At 55.8% G+C, this 16654-nt stretch overlaps 1 protein-coding gene across 1 annotated transcript; it reads left to right on the plus strand.

Annotated features, from left to right (window-relative positions):
* The first annotated feature begins 303 nt into the window (after positions 1 to 303).
* Positions 304 to 9024, plus strand: SEMA3G (semaphorin 3G). Its single transcript, XM_080810877.1, has 15 exons — positions 304 to 418; positions 516 to 578; positions 1045 to 1164; positions 1431 to 1521; positions 1646 to 1762; positions 1989 to 2134; positions 2335 to 2449; positions 2542 to 2611; positions 2915 to 3059; positions 3334 to 3565; positions 3659 to 3750; positions 4406 to 4447; positions 5180 to 5408; positions 5694 to 5833; positions 7148 to 9024. The coding sequence occupies exons 1-15, from the start codon at positions 323 to 325 to the stop codon at positions 7586 to 7588; spliced, it is 2139 nt and encodes a 712-aa protein (XP_080667003.1). The 5' UTR covers positions 304 to 322; the 3' UTR covers positions 7589 to 9024.
* Positions 9025 to 16654: the final 7630 nt, after the last annotated feature.

Consider the following 16654-nt stretch of genomic DNA (forward strand, 5'->3'; position numbering starts at 1 on the left):
ATGGGAAGGAGATGTTGACTGAAAGATCAAGGGACTAAAGGATGAAGGGGTAGGAAGCAGGGCTCAGAGCCCCCGTCCCACCCACTCCCAGGAGCTGTTTCCCAGAAGCCCTTCAGCAGGCCTGGGGCTGGAAACATTTTCCAGATGTGGGGTGTGTGTGTGTGTGTGAACGCACAGCTGGGGCCGTCCAGCTCCACACTTTAGCGGGGGAATTGGGCGGAGCAGGACTTGCTGACTTCCAATCTGCTCCCTCCGAGATCTCCTGTCTGCCAACCGTTCTGCTGTCTTTCTGGGTCCCCGGGGCTCCCTGGACCTTCGGGCTATGTACCTGGATGAGTACCGGGAACGCCTTTTTCTGGGGGGTCGTGATGCCATCTACTCTCTGCGGCTAGACCAGTCATGGCCGGATCCCCGGGAGGTGAGTGGGACGGAGGAGGGGAGGGTCTCTCTGTGAGCTGGGAGGCTGGACGAGGAGACAGACTGTGAGATCAGGAGTCAGCCAGACTCTCTTTCAGGTCCAGTGGCCACCGCAACCAGGACAGAAGGAGGAGTGTGTTCGCAAGGGAAGAGATCCTTTGGTGAGTGCTGTCAGGAGAGACTGCCCGGGCGCCTGAGTGGCTCAGTTGGTTAAGCCACTATCTTTGGCTCAATTCATGATCCTGGAATCCCCGGATCCACAGTCCCGCATCGGGATCCCTGCTCAGCGGGGAATCTGCTTCTCCCTCTGAGCCTCTCAGCTCTCATGCTCTCTCTCTCACTCTCAAATAAATAAATAAAATCTTAAAAAAAAAAAAAAGAGTGACTGTCCCCCAACCATGACCAACACCAAGGGCTTGACCCCCAGGGCAGCCTGGGGCAACTCCCCAGGGGTACTTGTGCTTGGGGTATTTGGAGCAGATCCTGAGGGCTCTTGAAAGTTTGTGAAGAATGTCACCCTTACCCTAGGTCCCCAGAGCTGATCAGCCAGGCAGGGCTGAGTCCTGGGGCCCAAGGAGACGGTAAACACCTCCTCACCCCCTCCACCACACCCCTTCTCCCTGCTAGGTGGAGTGCGCCAACTTCGTACGGGTGCTGCAGCCCCACAACCGGACCCACCTGCTGGCGTGTGGCACTGGGGCCTTTCAGCCCACCTGTGCCCTCATCACGGTCGGGCACCGTGGGGAGGTGAGCCCGGCACAGGCCCTGCAAGGGACTGGGACGCAGTGACATTTCCGCCCTGCTGTCTGAACACTTCCCATTGAGCCCGGCTCAGGGCAGAGAGGTCAGGGGGCTGAAAGGCATCTTTGTGCCAGGCTGACCCCGTTGGCGGGGCCCTGAATGAGGACATCTTCCGCCCACTCTCCAGCTGCACGCGATAGCCACTGCCTGGGTGGGGGGCTGGGCTGCTTTCTCAGGTGACACCCTTCCCTCCTTTCCTCCCTCTCCCCCAGCATGTGCTCCACCTTGAGCCCAGCAGTATGGAAAGTGGGCGGGGGCGGTGCCCGCATGAGCCCAGCAGTCCCTTCGCCAGCACCTCTGTAGGTGGGTGATGTCCAGGCCAGGACGGGTATGAGGAGGGTGGGTGCTGGTCGATGTCACTGGGAAGGGTTGGGAACAGCTACGGGGCCTGGCCCTCCTCCCCTGACTCTGCCCCATTCTCACCCAGGTGGGGAGCTGTACACGGGCCTCACGGCTGACTTCCTAGGCCGCGAGGCCATGATCTTCCGGAGCGGGGGTCCCCGGCCAGCTTTGCGTTCTGACTCTGACCAGAACCTCCTACATGGTGAGCCCAGGGTCTTCCAGGGGCAAGGCTAACTGGGATCTGCCCCCATCCCCGACAGGGAGGCAGGAGAGCCTGGCACTGGAGTGGGGATGGGAGGGACAGCCCAGCCCCACTCTACTCCCTGGGACTCCAGCCCACAGTGGAGGTTTGGTACCTCCTCCACCCACCCCGCTCCCATCCTCCCCTGTGAGGTTCCCCCAACCAGCTGCACCCTGTCACCTCCCAGACCCGCGGTTTGTGATGGCTGCCCGGATTGCTGACAACTCTGACCAGGATGATGACAAGGTGTACTTCTTCTTCTCGGAAACTGTGCCCTCACCCGATGGTGGCCCAGGCCGTGTCACCGTCAGCCGCGTCGGCCGTGTCTGCGTGGTGAGAGCCGGGAGGAGGTGGTGAGGTCTGATCCTCACCCACTCCCTTCCTACACCCGTCCCCACCAGCAGCAGGGGGGAAAATGAGGCAAGGGTGTGAAGCCAGCATCCGTGCCTCTCCCTCCAAGGGTGAGGGTTGGAGGAGCAGGAGGGGGGCCCATCCCCGTGGAGCTGGAGGCTGACTCTGACCCTCACCCCCAGAATGACCTCGGTGGCCAGCGTGTGCTGGTGAGCAAATGGAGCACTTTCCTCAAGGCCAGGCTGGTGTGCTCGGTGCCTGGCCCTGGTGGTGCCGAGACCCACTTTGACCAGCTGGGTAAGGCCACGGCCAGGGCCGGGTGCGGGTGCGGGTGCAGAGGGCTCAGAGCAGTGAGTGGGCGGCATTGACAGTGACCTTCTATCTCCCAGAGGACGTGTTCTTGCTGTGGCCCAGCTCAGGGAAGACCCTCGAGGTGTATGCTCTGTTTAGCACGGTCAGGTGGGCACACGGGTCTCCCCTCATCTCCCTAGCTCTGGTTCAGTCTCTGCACACTAGCGTCCTCTGTTGAGCCCCTGCTTTTGTGGCCCGGCTTTACGGTGGGTCTCTGTCTCTGTCCCTGACTCAAGGACTCGGAGGCTCTATTTTCTCCCTCCTTCTCTCTGTCTTTGTCTGGGTGTCCTCGTTTTCTGGTCTTTGCTGTCTGCAGGCACGATCACCCCCTGTCCTGTCCATGGAGTCAGGCTGCCCCTTCTCACCTGTGACAGCCACTCTGACCTGACTGTCCCTGTGCGTCCTCGGCAGTGCCGTGTTCCAGGGATTCGCTGTCTGCGTGTACCACATGGAGGATATCTGGGAGGTCTTCAAGGGGCCCTTTGCCCACCAAGATGGTCCCCAGCACCAGTGGGGACCCTATGGGGGCAAGGTGCCCTTCCCTCGGCCTGGAGTGGTGAGTGTCGGCCTGGAGCCAGGCCGGGAGAGAGGGCTGAGCAGTTCCTAGAGGGATTCTACCTTGGGACAACCTTGCGGCTGGGCTGGGACTCCAGAGGGGCCGGGTGGTGGAAGGAGGGGAGCAGAGCCCTGGCCACGTCAAGGAGCCTCTGCTACGGCAAGCATGGCCCCTCTGATGTGGGCATGCCCAGGCCATGGGACCTGGAAACAGGCTGGGCTGGGGAGCATGTGGCCCCAGGACACTTCAGGTGCCCCCCTGCCACTCCTCACAGTGCCCCAGCAAGATGACAGCACAGCCAGGACGACCCTTTGGCAGCACCAAGAACTACCCGGATGAGGTGCTGCAATTTGCCAGAGCCCACCCACTTATGTTCTGGCCTGTGCGGCCACGGCTGGGCCGCCCCCTGCTTGTCAAAACGCATCTGGCCCAGCAGTTGCACCAGATCGTGGTGGACCGCGTGGAGGCAGAGGACGGGACCTACGACGTCATCTTCCTGGGGACTGGTGGGTGGGCTGAGTGGGGAGGCCTGGCCGGGGAGGTGTGCAGGCTGGAGGGGGTTGCTCCTTCTCCCACTGACCCCTTCTCCCCTGCCCCAGACTCAGGCTCCGTACTCAAAGTCATCGCTCTCCAGGGTGGGGGCGCCACTGAGTCCGAGGAGGTGGTCTTGGAGGAGCTCCAGGTGTTTAAGGTGAGGGCTGGCTGGGGGGAGGGGGCACTGATGGGAAGGGTCCCCTCCAGGCCCACTACTGGGTCCAGGCCTGGCTCCTGGGACACAGGAGCAAAGTGCAGGAGGGAGATGGGCCTGTTCTTACTGAGCTCACAGCCAGTGGAGGAGAAAGTGCCTTGCTGATGCTGTCTGGCCGTGGGGCCCAGAGAAAGTTTGGAGGGCCTAGGGAAGGGTGTCCAAGGTGATCCCCCCTTGACAAAGCCCTGCCAGGCTCAAGTCACGGTGAGGGGGTGGCTGAGACCCCCAAGTCCCTAAGGGCTTCTGTGAGCCCCTCTATAGAGCCAGGCAGGGCGTCATCTGCGTCTGGGGGGCTGCTGGGATCCTGACATGGGATGGATGATGTGGGACAGCTGCCTCATTCCTAGAGAACAGGGCTGTGGGAAGGGACACTGGAGCTTTGCGCTTTCCACTAAGCCTCCTCCTTGGAGGCCAGCCAGGGTGAGGGGACCTTTCTAATAACCTGATGTCTGGGAAAGACTGTCTGGCCTTAGTTGCCAGGGAGTTCACTGACCCAGGCTGGGAGGTAGGTGGCTCCCATGTGAGGGCTGGAGGAGGCTGAAGCAGTGACACAGCTGGCCCCAGCCCACCCCTCTCTGAGATCCTCCTCCTTCTGCAGGTGCCAACACCCATCACCGAGATGGAAATCTCTGTCAAAAGGGTAAGAGCAGCTGCCATCCCACCCCTCCTCCTTCTTCTGACCCCCCTCTGAAACTCTCTGAGCACCGACAGGCTGCTGTCTGCTGGAAAACGGGGCTGCGGCAGCCCCTGGGGCTGCCTGGTGAGGCCTTGGCATGCTCGAGAGTCCAGCAGGGAGCTGAGATGCCATGCATGAAACCAGTGGGCAGTGGGAACCCTGAGTAAGTGAGGCTGTGTTCAGAGAAGGCGAGATCCACAAAAGCCAGTCCCCCTGGGCCGACAGCTTCCTGCTTGAAAACAAAATCCAGAATTTAAACCCTACAAGGGAGAGCCACTTTTTAGAGGCCTGCTTGGTCCTTTTGCAAGCGGCAAAATCTCAAGCTTATCGCCCCGGTTTATCTTTGGGTAAATCCCAACTTTTGTATTGGGATTGCTTAAAGCAGAGTGTACTTCTAAGCTCAGAGGCAAGTCAGGATAAAGGTTATTGAGGTAGAGAGCAAAAGTCAGCAGCAGGAAGGGCCTGGAGAAGCCCCTTAGGAAACAAGGCCTGCCCCCTGCCCTCTGTGTCCTAGCACAGGATCTGGTGTGTGTCAGGTGCATGATAAACACTTCTGGCATCTGGGGAGGCACCCAAGAGGTTCTGGAAGACTGCCTGCAAATGGTGGGGTGCTCTCAGGAAGCCCAAGGGGCCAAGAGCCTAGCTGCTTCTAGGTGGGGCCTGGGCTCATGTTGGCTCTGCTTGTGTCCCTGCCAGCAAACGCTGTATGTGGGCTCGAGGCTAGGTGTGGCCCGGCTGCGGCTGCACCAGTGTGAAACTTACGGCAGTGCCTGTGCTGAGTGCTGCCTGGCCCGAGACCCATACTGTGCCTGGGACGGGGCCTCCTGCGCCCGCTACCGGCCCGGCCCCGGCAAGCGCCGGTTCCGCAGGCAGGACATCCGGCACGGCAACCCTGCCCTGCAGTGTCTGGCTGAGAGCCAGGAAGGTGAGTGGGTGGCAGGTGGGGGTGGGGGAGGTGCGCAGACCCACTGGGCTCCCATAGGCCCCTCCTCACCCCTCTGGCCTGGGCTCAACCCCTGGGAAGTGTGGCCTTATTGGTCCTGTGTTAACAGCCCCCCTCCACCTCACTTTTCCTATGTGTGCAGCTCCCGTCAGTGTATGGGTGGAGGGTCTTTGGACAGAGTGATGGACACCTAGGTCCCTGTCACATTGGTGGGGGACCCCGGGGTCCCACAGTCCTGAGCTGAGCCCCCCTCCCCCCTTCCCCCAGAGGAGGCTGCAGGCTCCGCAGCAGCCACCAAGGTCTACGGCACGGAGCACAACAGCACCTTCCTGGAGTGCCTGCCCAAGTCTTCCCAGGCGGCCGTGCACTGGTTCGTGCAGAGGCCAGGGGGCCAGGGGCCTGACCAGGTGAGCAAGGACGCTGCCTCCAGCCTCCACGTCTCATCACGCCATATCCCTCTCTGAACCTAGGAAGGGGCTCTGGGGGGAACCTGCCAAGGTCAACTGAAGAAAAGTGTGTATTAAGTCCCTGGGGTGCCTAGAAGGAGGTGCCCTTCTTTCTGCCCCTGGGAACGCCCAGGCAAGAGCTGGCTGCAAGCCGTCCCATGACAGGGAGCCCGCTAACTCCCAGGCACTGGGCTGAGCTCTGGGAGGTGGGGAGCAGAGATGGAAGAGAGGGAAGGGGGGCTGGCCTGGCCAAGAAGCCCCCCATGCTTTTACACATAAGGTTCCTCTCTGAAAGGTCTCTTTCCCAGGGGTTCCTGGTTCTCCTCTGCCCAGGGGGTGCCTAACTTGCACCGAAACCTGTGCATACATACACCCCTAAACCACACACCCACTGCCTAGCTCAACACTTCCTCTTCGGAGTCTAGCTGTCTGCCCAGACCCTCTCCTCCCCCATCCGGAAAGGTCCGTCAACCCCAGAAATGGCTTCATTCTGGGGCCTGAGGAGGGTGTGGGTGTGGCAGGGTGAGGAACCATTCTCCAGCCTCTCCCACGGGCAGGGAAGGGGAAAGGAGGGCGTTCATTACAGGAGGGGCTCTCCTTCCAGCTTGGGAACCGGGGGAGGCCAGCTTGGGGCCAGCTGTTGGGCTAGGCACTAAGAAGACACCCCCAGGAGGCCAGAGGCAGCAAGCAACAAGATGGTTACATAATACTTACCGCCCAGGCGATCCAGCCTCCACGTGCAGATGTGCAGATGGGATCCAGGCCGGATCAGAGTAGCACGACTGCCTCCTGCCCTGCGATGGGCACTCAGCCCACCCCTGGCTGGGAGAGTGAATAGTGCAGTCAGAGAAAGGGAAGGGGGTGTGTGTGTGTGTGTGTCTGTGTGTGTGTGTGCAGAGTGGTGAGGACTTCTGGTCCTAGGTCTGTGGGTATAACCCTCCCTGAATAAAAGCCCTTAAATACCTTTACCCACTCTGGTCTCTGGGACTATGTGGCAGGGCCCCCCAAGGCCAAGGTAGGTGCCCTAGACCTCTGACTAGGGGAGAAACCAAAAGCCTCCTTTGCAGGCCCAGTCCTGAATCCTGGGAAAGTGAGACCCTGCCTGCAGTTAGCTGACAGTTCGGAGGAGGAAGCCAGCCTGGGCAGGACAGAGCCAGGAGAGGAGTGCTTCAGCACGGGGCCCTGAGATATGAATCTGGAGACTGCAGGGAGGGAAACTGTTGGTGTGTGTGCCCTACTCTACGCCCCCCTCACACCCTCCCACACGCCCACCAGGTAAAGACAGATGAGCGGGTCCTGCAGACAGAGCAGGGGCTGCTGTTCCGCAGACTCAGCCACCTGGACGCTGGCATCTACACCTGCAAGACGCTGGAGCATGGCTTCTCCCAGACCGTGGTCCGCCTGGCTCTGGAGGTGATCGCGGCCTCACAGCTCCACAGCCTGTTTCTCCGGGAGCCAAGGCCGGAGGAGCCCCCAGCGCGGGGAGGCCTGGCCTCTACCCCCTCCAAGGCCTGGTATAAGGACATCCTGCAGCTCATCGGCTTCGCCAACCTGCCTCGGGTGGACGAGTACTGCGAGCGCGTGTGGTGCTCCTCCAGGAGCCGGGGCAAACAGGCCAAGGGCAAGAGCTGGCCGGGGCTGGAGCTGGGCAAGAAGGTGAAGAGCCGGGTGCAGGCCGAGCGCAATCGGACGCCCCGGGAGGTGGAGGCCGCATAGAAGAGCATGGAGCAGAGGGTGGTCGGGAGGGATTGGGTGGCCCAGCAGCCCCCAGAGTCTCCCACCCACCCAGCTAGGGCAGAGGGGGGCCCGCATGCCCAACTGCCTCTTAGAGATAGAGGAGTCTCTGCCCCCCGTACTTCTACCAGGCTGCCCCCAGGAAAGGCTGGGGCCCGATGGAGGCGCCCCATGTCCAAGGCCTGTTCCCTGCCCCTCTGCGCTTCCAGTCCTAGCTGGAGCCAGCTCCCTCTGGCTGCTGCCAACCCCAGTGGGCCTGCTGTTTGTTCTCAGATATGGCCCCCAGAGCACATTTCCGGTTGTGCCCAGTGGTGAGAGGGCTGGGTGGGTCTTTCCCAGCAGGCAGAACAATGGCCATTCTGAGTGACCCTTGGAGTGGTTGTGTGGGTGTGTCCAAGGAGGTGCCTGGGCGGGGGGGGGGGGGGGGGGTGGGGCTTAGGCAGAGGGAGGAAGATGGAAGTTGCCTCTCAGGTAGCACCCTTAAGGGGACCTAGTGCGACCTCGGGCGGGAAAGTGGAGATGCTGGGAGGGTGAAACAGCGAGACCCTCCCCCCGCTTTGTGCCCTGATATCCTGGTGGCTCCCTGCTGCTGCCCACCACTTCTTCTCCCTCACAGAATCCTAGAAGCATGGACAGCCAGAGCTCGCTGGCACCCAGGGGGTGGTCTGGGCCTCAGGCCCTACTTCATAAACCCAGCGGTGCCTCGAAGCCTGACTTGCCTTCCACAGACCCCACCCTGCCAGGCCGGGTTCCCTGCGATGCCCAGAGCTCCTGACAGGATTCTCCCTTCCCACCATCAGGGTATCCAGGCTGATGAGCAGGGAGAGGGTGGGTTGTGGGGGAATGTCAACCCCCGCTCTGTGGACTAGAGCTGGGGAGAGGGGAGCTGGGGAAGTGTGGGGCAGGAGGAGGGGGCTGTCTCTCACGGGGCAGTGCAAGCATGCCCATAGCTGGGGAGGGTGGAAACCTGCCGCTGGGTGGGAGGACCAGGTTTGGGGCTTTGTCACAGAGGGTTGGGAGGCCTCTGGGATGGGGAAACGTTGAGAGTCAGCCCAGGAGCCACAGGAAAACCAGGTGTCTCCCACCCTGGAACCTTTGGTTTCTACTAAGCAGAGTTGGTGGTAAATGGTTTCATTTATGAAGACTTTTCTCTTTCAAGGGGGAAAAAAAAACAGAGGGCAAAAGCCTGCTAAGTCCTGCTGGTTCTTGGGGGTGAGGCACAGGTGGCCGGGATGCATTCGGTCTGGGGGTGTAGGGGTGTTTTTGCCATACTCAGTGATGTGTTTCTTGGGCTGGGGAGGACAGAGGGGAGGAGGAGGAGGACTGAATGAAAAGTCTGTCCCAGCCTGCATATGAGCAGGTTTAGTGACGCACAAAACCGACAGGAGGGGGACAAGAGCATCAAGTTCGAGATTCCCCCCATGAAAACAACCAAGATGAAGAAAGAAAAAAGCACCAGATAAAAAGCAGGACAGGGCTTCCTGCTCCGCCCGTTGAACTCAAACCCAGACTGTGCATCTGCCTTGGGTTTTATGTGAGTCACCCCATCACCTCCAGAGAACTGGGATCCGAAATAGGCCCCCCTTCCTCTTTGACTTCACAGACAGTGAACCAGAGGCACTGAGATTGACCCAACACCCCCTTGGGACGCCTCAGGCCTGGGGTTTCTGTGGCTGGGAGGCCTGCAGGTAAAAGCGGAGGAGAGGAAGGCTGTGGGGAGGAGGGACGGAGAAGGGAGCAGAGGGGGAGGCAGAGGCCATGCAAGAGGGGCAGGGAAGAGCACAGAGCCCCGGGAATTGTAGTGCACAGAGCTGCAGGCCCACTATCCCAGCAAAGCAAGGAAGAAATGGCCAGGCTCTCAGTGGCCTCTAGGCTAGACCCAGGCATGGGCCGCTCCAGGCAGGGTTCTCTGGGGGAAGTTACTCTGGAAAATGGAAGAGGAGCTCACAATCCTGAACAAGGAACACCTGTACTTAGAAAATTATGGACAGCTTTTGCCAACTCCCCACACCTCCCACCCATGAGGTACTGTGTATGATTAACTCCTGGAAATGCCTCTATGTGTGAATTCTATTTTTATATTCATATGTTGAGATCGGCCTTGTGGTTTCTCTGTCTGCAGAGCACACTTCTCCTAATTACTATTTTTATTTTTATTGTCATGACCACCTCTGTGCTCTGATGAGGATACATGGTGGTCTACCACACAGACCTACAAGGAAAGCGCTGGAGTGAATATATCACATAATTATATCATTATTGCATCTCTGTATTTCTGTTCTAACTTGACTGATACCATCTGTGTGAACTAGAAAGGAAGGGCCTTTCCATCCATTCCAGACGGGAGAAGGACACCCTAAGGGGTATATTCTAGAAGGGAGGGAGATGGACGTGAGGGGAAGGAAGGAAGGAGTCAAAGGGCTTTGTCTAAGAAACTGAGATGGCTTATTAAGTTAGGAAACTCCTGCCCCTCAGGCTTCTGAGACTGACCTTCTCGGGCTTCAGGAAGATCTTGAGTCAGAAAAAAAAAATTGTTGGCAAAGGGCAGCTGGGCACGTAGGCAGCCCTGCTCCTTTTTCCACAATAACACTCAATATTTGTAACAGCAACACTTGGACTGGTGCCTGTCTACTTGGCGTGCCACATACCAACGTATATTAAGGCCACTGTGCTCTTGCCTGGGGTGCTGGGCTGCGCTGTGGGCGTAGAAGCTTGTGAGGAGGAGGGGAAGTCTGGATGCTGCTGAAGGCGCCACAGCCCGTGGCTCCCACTCCCCCGGTGACATCATGCCCCTGCCCAGATAACAGAGCCCAGAAAAGGCAGGAGTGATTCGAAGAGGGGAGGGGCATCTTGCCAGGCTAACCTCTTGCTAGCATGCTGAGTATGGGCCCCTCAATCCATACGCCAGAGTAGGGGGGCTTAACAAGTCAGTCATCTGTCCCATCTCGAAGCCCTGGAGCAGGGGTCCTCTTTTTGCCCCTGGGCCTGGCAGCACCGAACCACTGTACCCTGTCCTAAGCCATCACCCAAGAAGCATCATCAGCACCCACTTGGCACAGAGTGTGGGGCTGGGAGGCACTCGGCCTCCACAGCCTCTTCTCTCCCTAGGCCACAACAGCTCTGTTCCCACCTTCCCAACCCTTGGGCCTGGACTTCTCCCGCCAGGCCTCCCACCTTGAGCCGTTATTTCCTGCCTCAGGGGCCTCCCTCTCTCTCTCTGGCAGCTTTTTCCTCAAAGTCCCATACTTCCGCTTGTCTTTGGGCCAGTGTCATCATTTCCCAAATGGGTGTAGGGTGACAAGGGTCAAATAAATATGGGGATTTCTGTCCCTTTAGCCCCACGGAGCTGCAGTGTGTGCAGTGCGTTTGCCCTGTGAAGTCCCTAAGAAGCCCACAATAATGTCTCATTAATTTGCACGTCTGCTACAAGCTACATGATTCTCCCAAACCTGGGGTCCTTTTTTTCCCATCAAGTGATCACCACCTCATGTTTCTAATGTTTTGAAACGTACTTTGAGAAAACGCGGATTTGATTAATTCCTTCCCCTGCCATGTGAGATTGGTTTGTTAATCTCTGCTTTCTAAGCCTGTAAGTTGTGGAGGTCCTGGCCTCCCAGTCGGAGAGCCACAGCTTGGCTTCCCACGACAGGCACCGGAGCAGGAGCCCCCATCCCAGGCCAAGGCAGCCGCGCCGCCAGTCTGCCGGCCCTTGGGTCTGGCCTCTGCCCATCCTCCCGCACCCGGTCTGCCTCCACAGCCCGCTTCCTGGCCAGATCCTCTGTGGATGACTAGGGTTTACCCCAAGCCTGTGGCTGTCCAGCAGTCCAAGGGACTCATTTCTAAGGAAGGGTGGGTGTAGGGAGGGAGCAGAATACAGGAGGAAAACAGCTCTTTTCACTTTCTCAAGTGGCCTCCTTGCATTCAGCTAAGCCCAGGTCAGTTTCTAGACATCCCTCGAAACCCTCAGTTGGAGGAGGGAGCAGACAGCAGCCATCAGGAGTCATGCTGTCCCCTCCAGGGGCCCAGATCAGTTACATTGGGGGTGGGGGGTTGGGCAGGGAACTCACTCACATGCCTTTGTCAGTCCAGGGCACGGAGGCTTCTCCAGCCAGCTACTTCTCCTTCTTAGAGCTAGGAGACAGTTGCTCGGAAACAGCCTGGTTTCCATCCCTAGTTAGGGATCCACCCTAGGCTTCCCCAATTGCTGGTTCTCAGGGTCTCCCAAAGGAGAAGTTTCAGGCCACACCAAGATCAAATCCCCAGGGTTTTCTGAGACTGCAGACTTGGCCCTGGTGTAGGGAGAGGCTGAGTGGGTGAGGCTAGGTTTCATACAATACCTGACTAGGGGCTTAAGGATTGTTGGGCCCCTGCCCTGGCTCCTCTTCCGGCCTCACCCCCACCTCTGGGGAACAGAAGATGAGGCAACAGCAACTATGGCCCTGTGCCCACTTCCCACTGCCCTTCCCCTGCCCACCCTGGCTGTGGGTACCACTACTGGGCTGGTTCCCTAGAGGCCTTGTCCTAATGAAACCTTTCACTTTCCCCGCTGGATTTTCACTAGGGAAATTCCTGGTTCCTCAATGCAGCCTTTTAAAAGACCATTCTCCGCTGAGGATGGGAAATGTTGCACAGACTCCAGGGAGGCCTCATAAGGGACACCTGCCCCTATCCTCACCCAGACCCTAGCATTCAGCCGGGAGCTTGCACTCAGGGACTCTGCTGAGGAGGACTCAGGTGACCAGTCTTGACCCCTTTCCCCCAGGGAGGAAGACGACTGGAGTGTACCCTAATCCAGCCCAACGGGGTGTGTTCCACTTCCATAAGCATCCCATTGGGCAGAGAGGCAAGACCAGGAAAGGGAGACCTTTGTGGGCTGGCAAGGATTCCAAAATGAGTCAACAGAGGCCTGCGGTGGAGTCCAGGTGTCTGTCATCAAATGGAAAGAACTACGGTATGAGGGACACAGAAAGCCCAGATAGGCCTATTAGCAGGACAAGGGGGGCTCTGCTCTCACAGATAAAGGTACAGAAGAGTGATGTGGCAGACCGGCAGCTTGCTTTATGGACATGACCTCATCTGTTCACGCTGCCCCCCACCCCCAGCTGATAAGAATCTGGTGCTGTTTCCTGTAGTCCAAGGGTCTCAGACAATGGTGTGAACAGGCTGGCCCTGCTGGAAAGGACATTGTTTAGGGAAGAAAAAACACACCAGCACAAAGACAGGGCAGGACCTGTCTAAATGTAAGGGCCTGTTTACAAATCCCTGATTTCCAAGAGGGGGGAACACAATGGGGAATTGTTTTTGGTGAGTCTGGAGTCCCCTCCAGAATGCTCCTGGGGTCTGGGGATCCCTTTGATGGCTTAGACAGGTCTCAGATGCTCTAAGGGGGATAGACACTGATGGCGTGGATGCCTTCCTGTTTATCAGAGGTGCTCGCAGGGCAGGGTCAAGGAACAAGTTTACAGCAAAGACAAGAGGGAGGAACCCTGGGCCTCCTTCCTTTCATCCGGGCCTCCTGCCATTACACTGCACAGCTGTTGCACATGCTGGAGGTGGTTTGCTACAGAGAAGCTAGATCAAGGTTTTCGTTTTCGGTTTTCTGAAAAATAACAACTTTTTGGTTTATGGCCTCCAATTGCTACATTGCTTTTTGGAAAAAAATGTACAAGGCATGAGACCCTTCCAAACAGCAGCTCCCCCCCCCCAATGGGGCTTCCTAGTTTAGTCCGTAGGGAGCGTACAGGAGCTAGCATGGTGTCGCTGGATTCTGGGCCAATGGAGACGCTATTTCTCAAGCAACCTCCTGTCTGGTGCACAGGTAGAACCTTCGATGTCACTAACCAGAGGTCTTAATGTCAGAGTGTGTGTATGTGTGTGTAAGGAGAGTGGGGCAGAAGAACAGAACTGTATCACCCATTTCCCTTGGGACTGGCAGTCCTCATTTTGGGCAAGAAGAGGAGTGCAGCCGGAATTAGGAGGATCACTTTGGGTCTGGACAGACCATGAAGGCAGACCTGTCTGAGGATGTGATGAAATTATCATTAGTAACTTCTATACTGATCTCTAAACCCAGCAGGAGCACACCTCATGAATAAACGCAAATGGATGTGCTTAGAACAAGCGAAGAGCCATGAGTCCTACGCAATCCCAACACAGAAGCCAGCTTTCACAAACACGCCTTTTTCAACCTCCCAGCTCTCCAGGGCGATGATCTCCTTCCTCAATATGCTAACAGTGCCCTCTGGTGTTTGACAGTAAAACAACAGGCTCATGAACACAAGGTACAAGCACTTCCATCAATTCAGTAGACATCAAACTGCCTCTGAATGTGGGTCCGGAGCCCCACACCACGTGGGAAGAAAGGTTAATAAGACAAACAGGTCCCTGCCATTAAGGGGCTTCCCATCTCATGGGAGAGATGGGTACACAACTGTAGGAACAGGTGAAGAATAATGTCTGCTCTAATAGGAGCATAAGCAGAGGCCAGTACATGAAAAAACCAGCCCTTATGCTCGGTTCAACAGGCCAAGGATAGAGACTACAGCTCTCCAGACTGCAAGCCTTATGCTCAGGGCCCAGTGTTCCAGGGTAGAAATGGCCGAGTGCCCGTGGGTGGGGTGTCCGGGGAGATGCTGCTGAGTAGGGCCATATTTGTGGAAGGCCTTGGATGCCAGTCTCAGCGGCCATCCTAACTAAAGAGCTAGCAGATGTTTATGGAAATCAGCAGAAGGGGAAGGGTGCATTTGTCAGCAAAGCAAGGGCACATAGGAAATCATGCAGAGAGAAGGCTTTTGCTATAGTCCTCTGAGGCACAGGGGTCTGAGCTGAGCACTGGCAGTGGGATGGCAAAGAAGGCAAACATCTGTAAAACAGTCAAATTGACAAGAAAGAGAGTGGTTGAGGATAAAGGGAAGTAGAAGGTAAGATTTCTGAGATATCTGGCCCTAGATCATGGTTCCTACAAAGGTAAGGAAGGATTAGAGGAAATAGAGAAGGCCCTTTGGGGGATTTTTATTTAACATCTATTTCTATCCTCCCCGAGTGAACTATTTGTTCTAGGTCCTATGTTATAAAACAGTAATTAATTCTAACAGACAGATCATTTGTAAAAACATATATTTAAATCATGCAAGAGGACCCTGGGGCATCTTGTAGTGCCAAAAAGTAAAGAAGTGCTCAAAAAATCCCCAACAACAAAACAGAACAAAACACACAATAATGAGGGCATGTGTAAAGGACTCAGGAGCTCCTCATGGCCAGAGCTGGGATAATCTGAGCAACAAAATAAATAAAGCACTATTGGATTATAACCCAGGATACACTATGCCTATCCCTAAGTCTGGACTGACATAAATGAATGACTGAATAAACAAGCTGGAGAGAATAGGTAAATCTCCCATGCAGAAGAATTCCAAATAGTATAGATATTCTGTCCCCAACGAGGGAGGGGGCATAAATCTCCACTCACTAATTATGGGCTACACAGAGTAACTTCCTTCCAAAAGGCACAGTCTGGAAAGTGGGGAGAAGAAGTACCTTTATGCTGGAGAAACCTGAAAAACATACCTCAGCAGACGACCAAGGTCGCCAATCAACAGTGGAGGACATGTTGATAGTTTGTAACTTGGATATGATGTGATAACGCACTTGACCTGGGTAGTCTCCCTCCCCAGGCCCATAACCCTAGTCTCATCGTGAGAAAAACATCAGATAAATGCCAAGTGAGGGCTCTCAAAATACCTGACTGGTACTCCTCAAAACTCTCAAGATCATCAAAAACAAGGAAAATCTGACAAACTGTTACAGCCAAGAGGAACCTAAGGAGACAGGATGACTCAGTGCAATGTGGTCTCCTGGGTGGGGTCCTAGAACAGAAAAGAGACATTAGGTGAAAACTAAGGAAATTTAAATGAACTCTGAGTGTGGCAATAATGTATTGGTTCACTAATTGTTACAAACGTACTATTTTAATGTAAGATGGTACTAATGGGGGAAATTGAGTTTGGGTATATGGGGAATCCCGGTACTATCTTCACAATTTTTTGTAAATCTAAAACTATCCTGAGTTAAAAGTTCATTTAAGACAAAAGTCCAGTTAATTAGTGGAGAATGACTGATTAGGTGAAGAACAGAACATTTGAAAATTGGGGACTTTCCAGGGAGCCTGGGTGGCTCAGTTGGATAAGCATCTACATTCTGCTCAGGTTGTGATCCCGGACTCCCAGGATCGAGTCCCTCATCGGGCTCCCTACTCAGTGGGGAGTCTGCTTCTCCCTCTGTCCTTTACCCTGCTTGTACTCTCTCGCGCTCGCTCTCAATCTCTCAAAAGAATAAATAAAATCTTTTTTTTTTAAATAAAATCTTTTTAAAAAATTGGGGACTTTCCAGGCAGATATTAAAATCAATGGAGAGTACAGGTATGGAGATGAAGAAATAGTTAATAGGGGAGAGAGAGTGTGTGTATGTGTGTGTGTGTGTATGCATGGGCACTGTTTTGCTAGGTATCCATAAGGCCAACTACACCCAGAGACCAAGCAACTGAAGGTCGGAGTGACCAAACCCTAGTCTCATCGTGAGAAAAACATCAGCCACAAGCTCTACCTCCCACCCCCTGCAGCTGGATTCCAGAGGCACTACTAGAGGACCACTACTTTCAGTTAAGATGGTGTCTCTCACACTTCAGTAGTATCCAAGTGGGTCCTTTTTTTTTTTTTTTAAAGATTTTATTCATTTGAAAGCGAGTGAACATGAGCAGGGGGAGGGGCAGGGGGAGAGGGGAGAAGCAGACTCCCCACTGAGCAGCGGACCAGATGGGGGCTCTATCCCAGGACCCTGAGACCATGACCTGAGCTGAAGGCAGATGCTTAACTGACTGAGCCACCCGGGTGCCCCTCCAAGTGGATTATTTTTAAAGGTAAAGATACTACCCCAGATGTCTGAAAACAGGCCTGGTGACCCAAGTTATGGGAGTTCTAGAAACTGAAGTCTTAATCTTGGAAGTGTCTTGCAGTTGTGAATTATCACTACAAGAGTTGAGTCTTTAGGATA

The sequence above is a fragment of the Martes martes genome, assembly GCF_963455335.1.
Source record: "Martes martes genome assembly, chromosome: 1".
Classification (NCBI taxonomy): Eukaryota; Metazoa; Chordata; class Mammalia; order Carnivora; family Mustelidae; genus Martes; species Martes martes.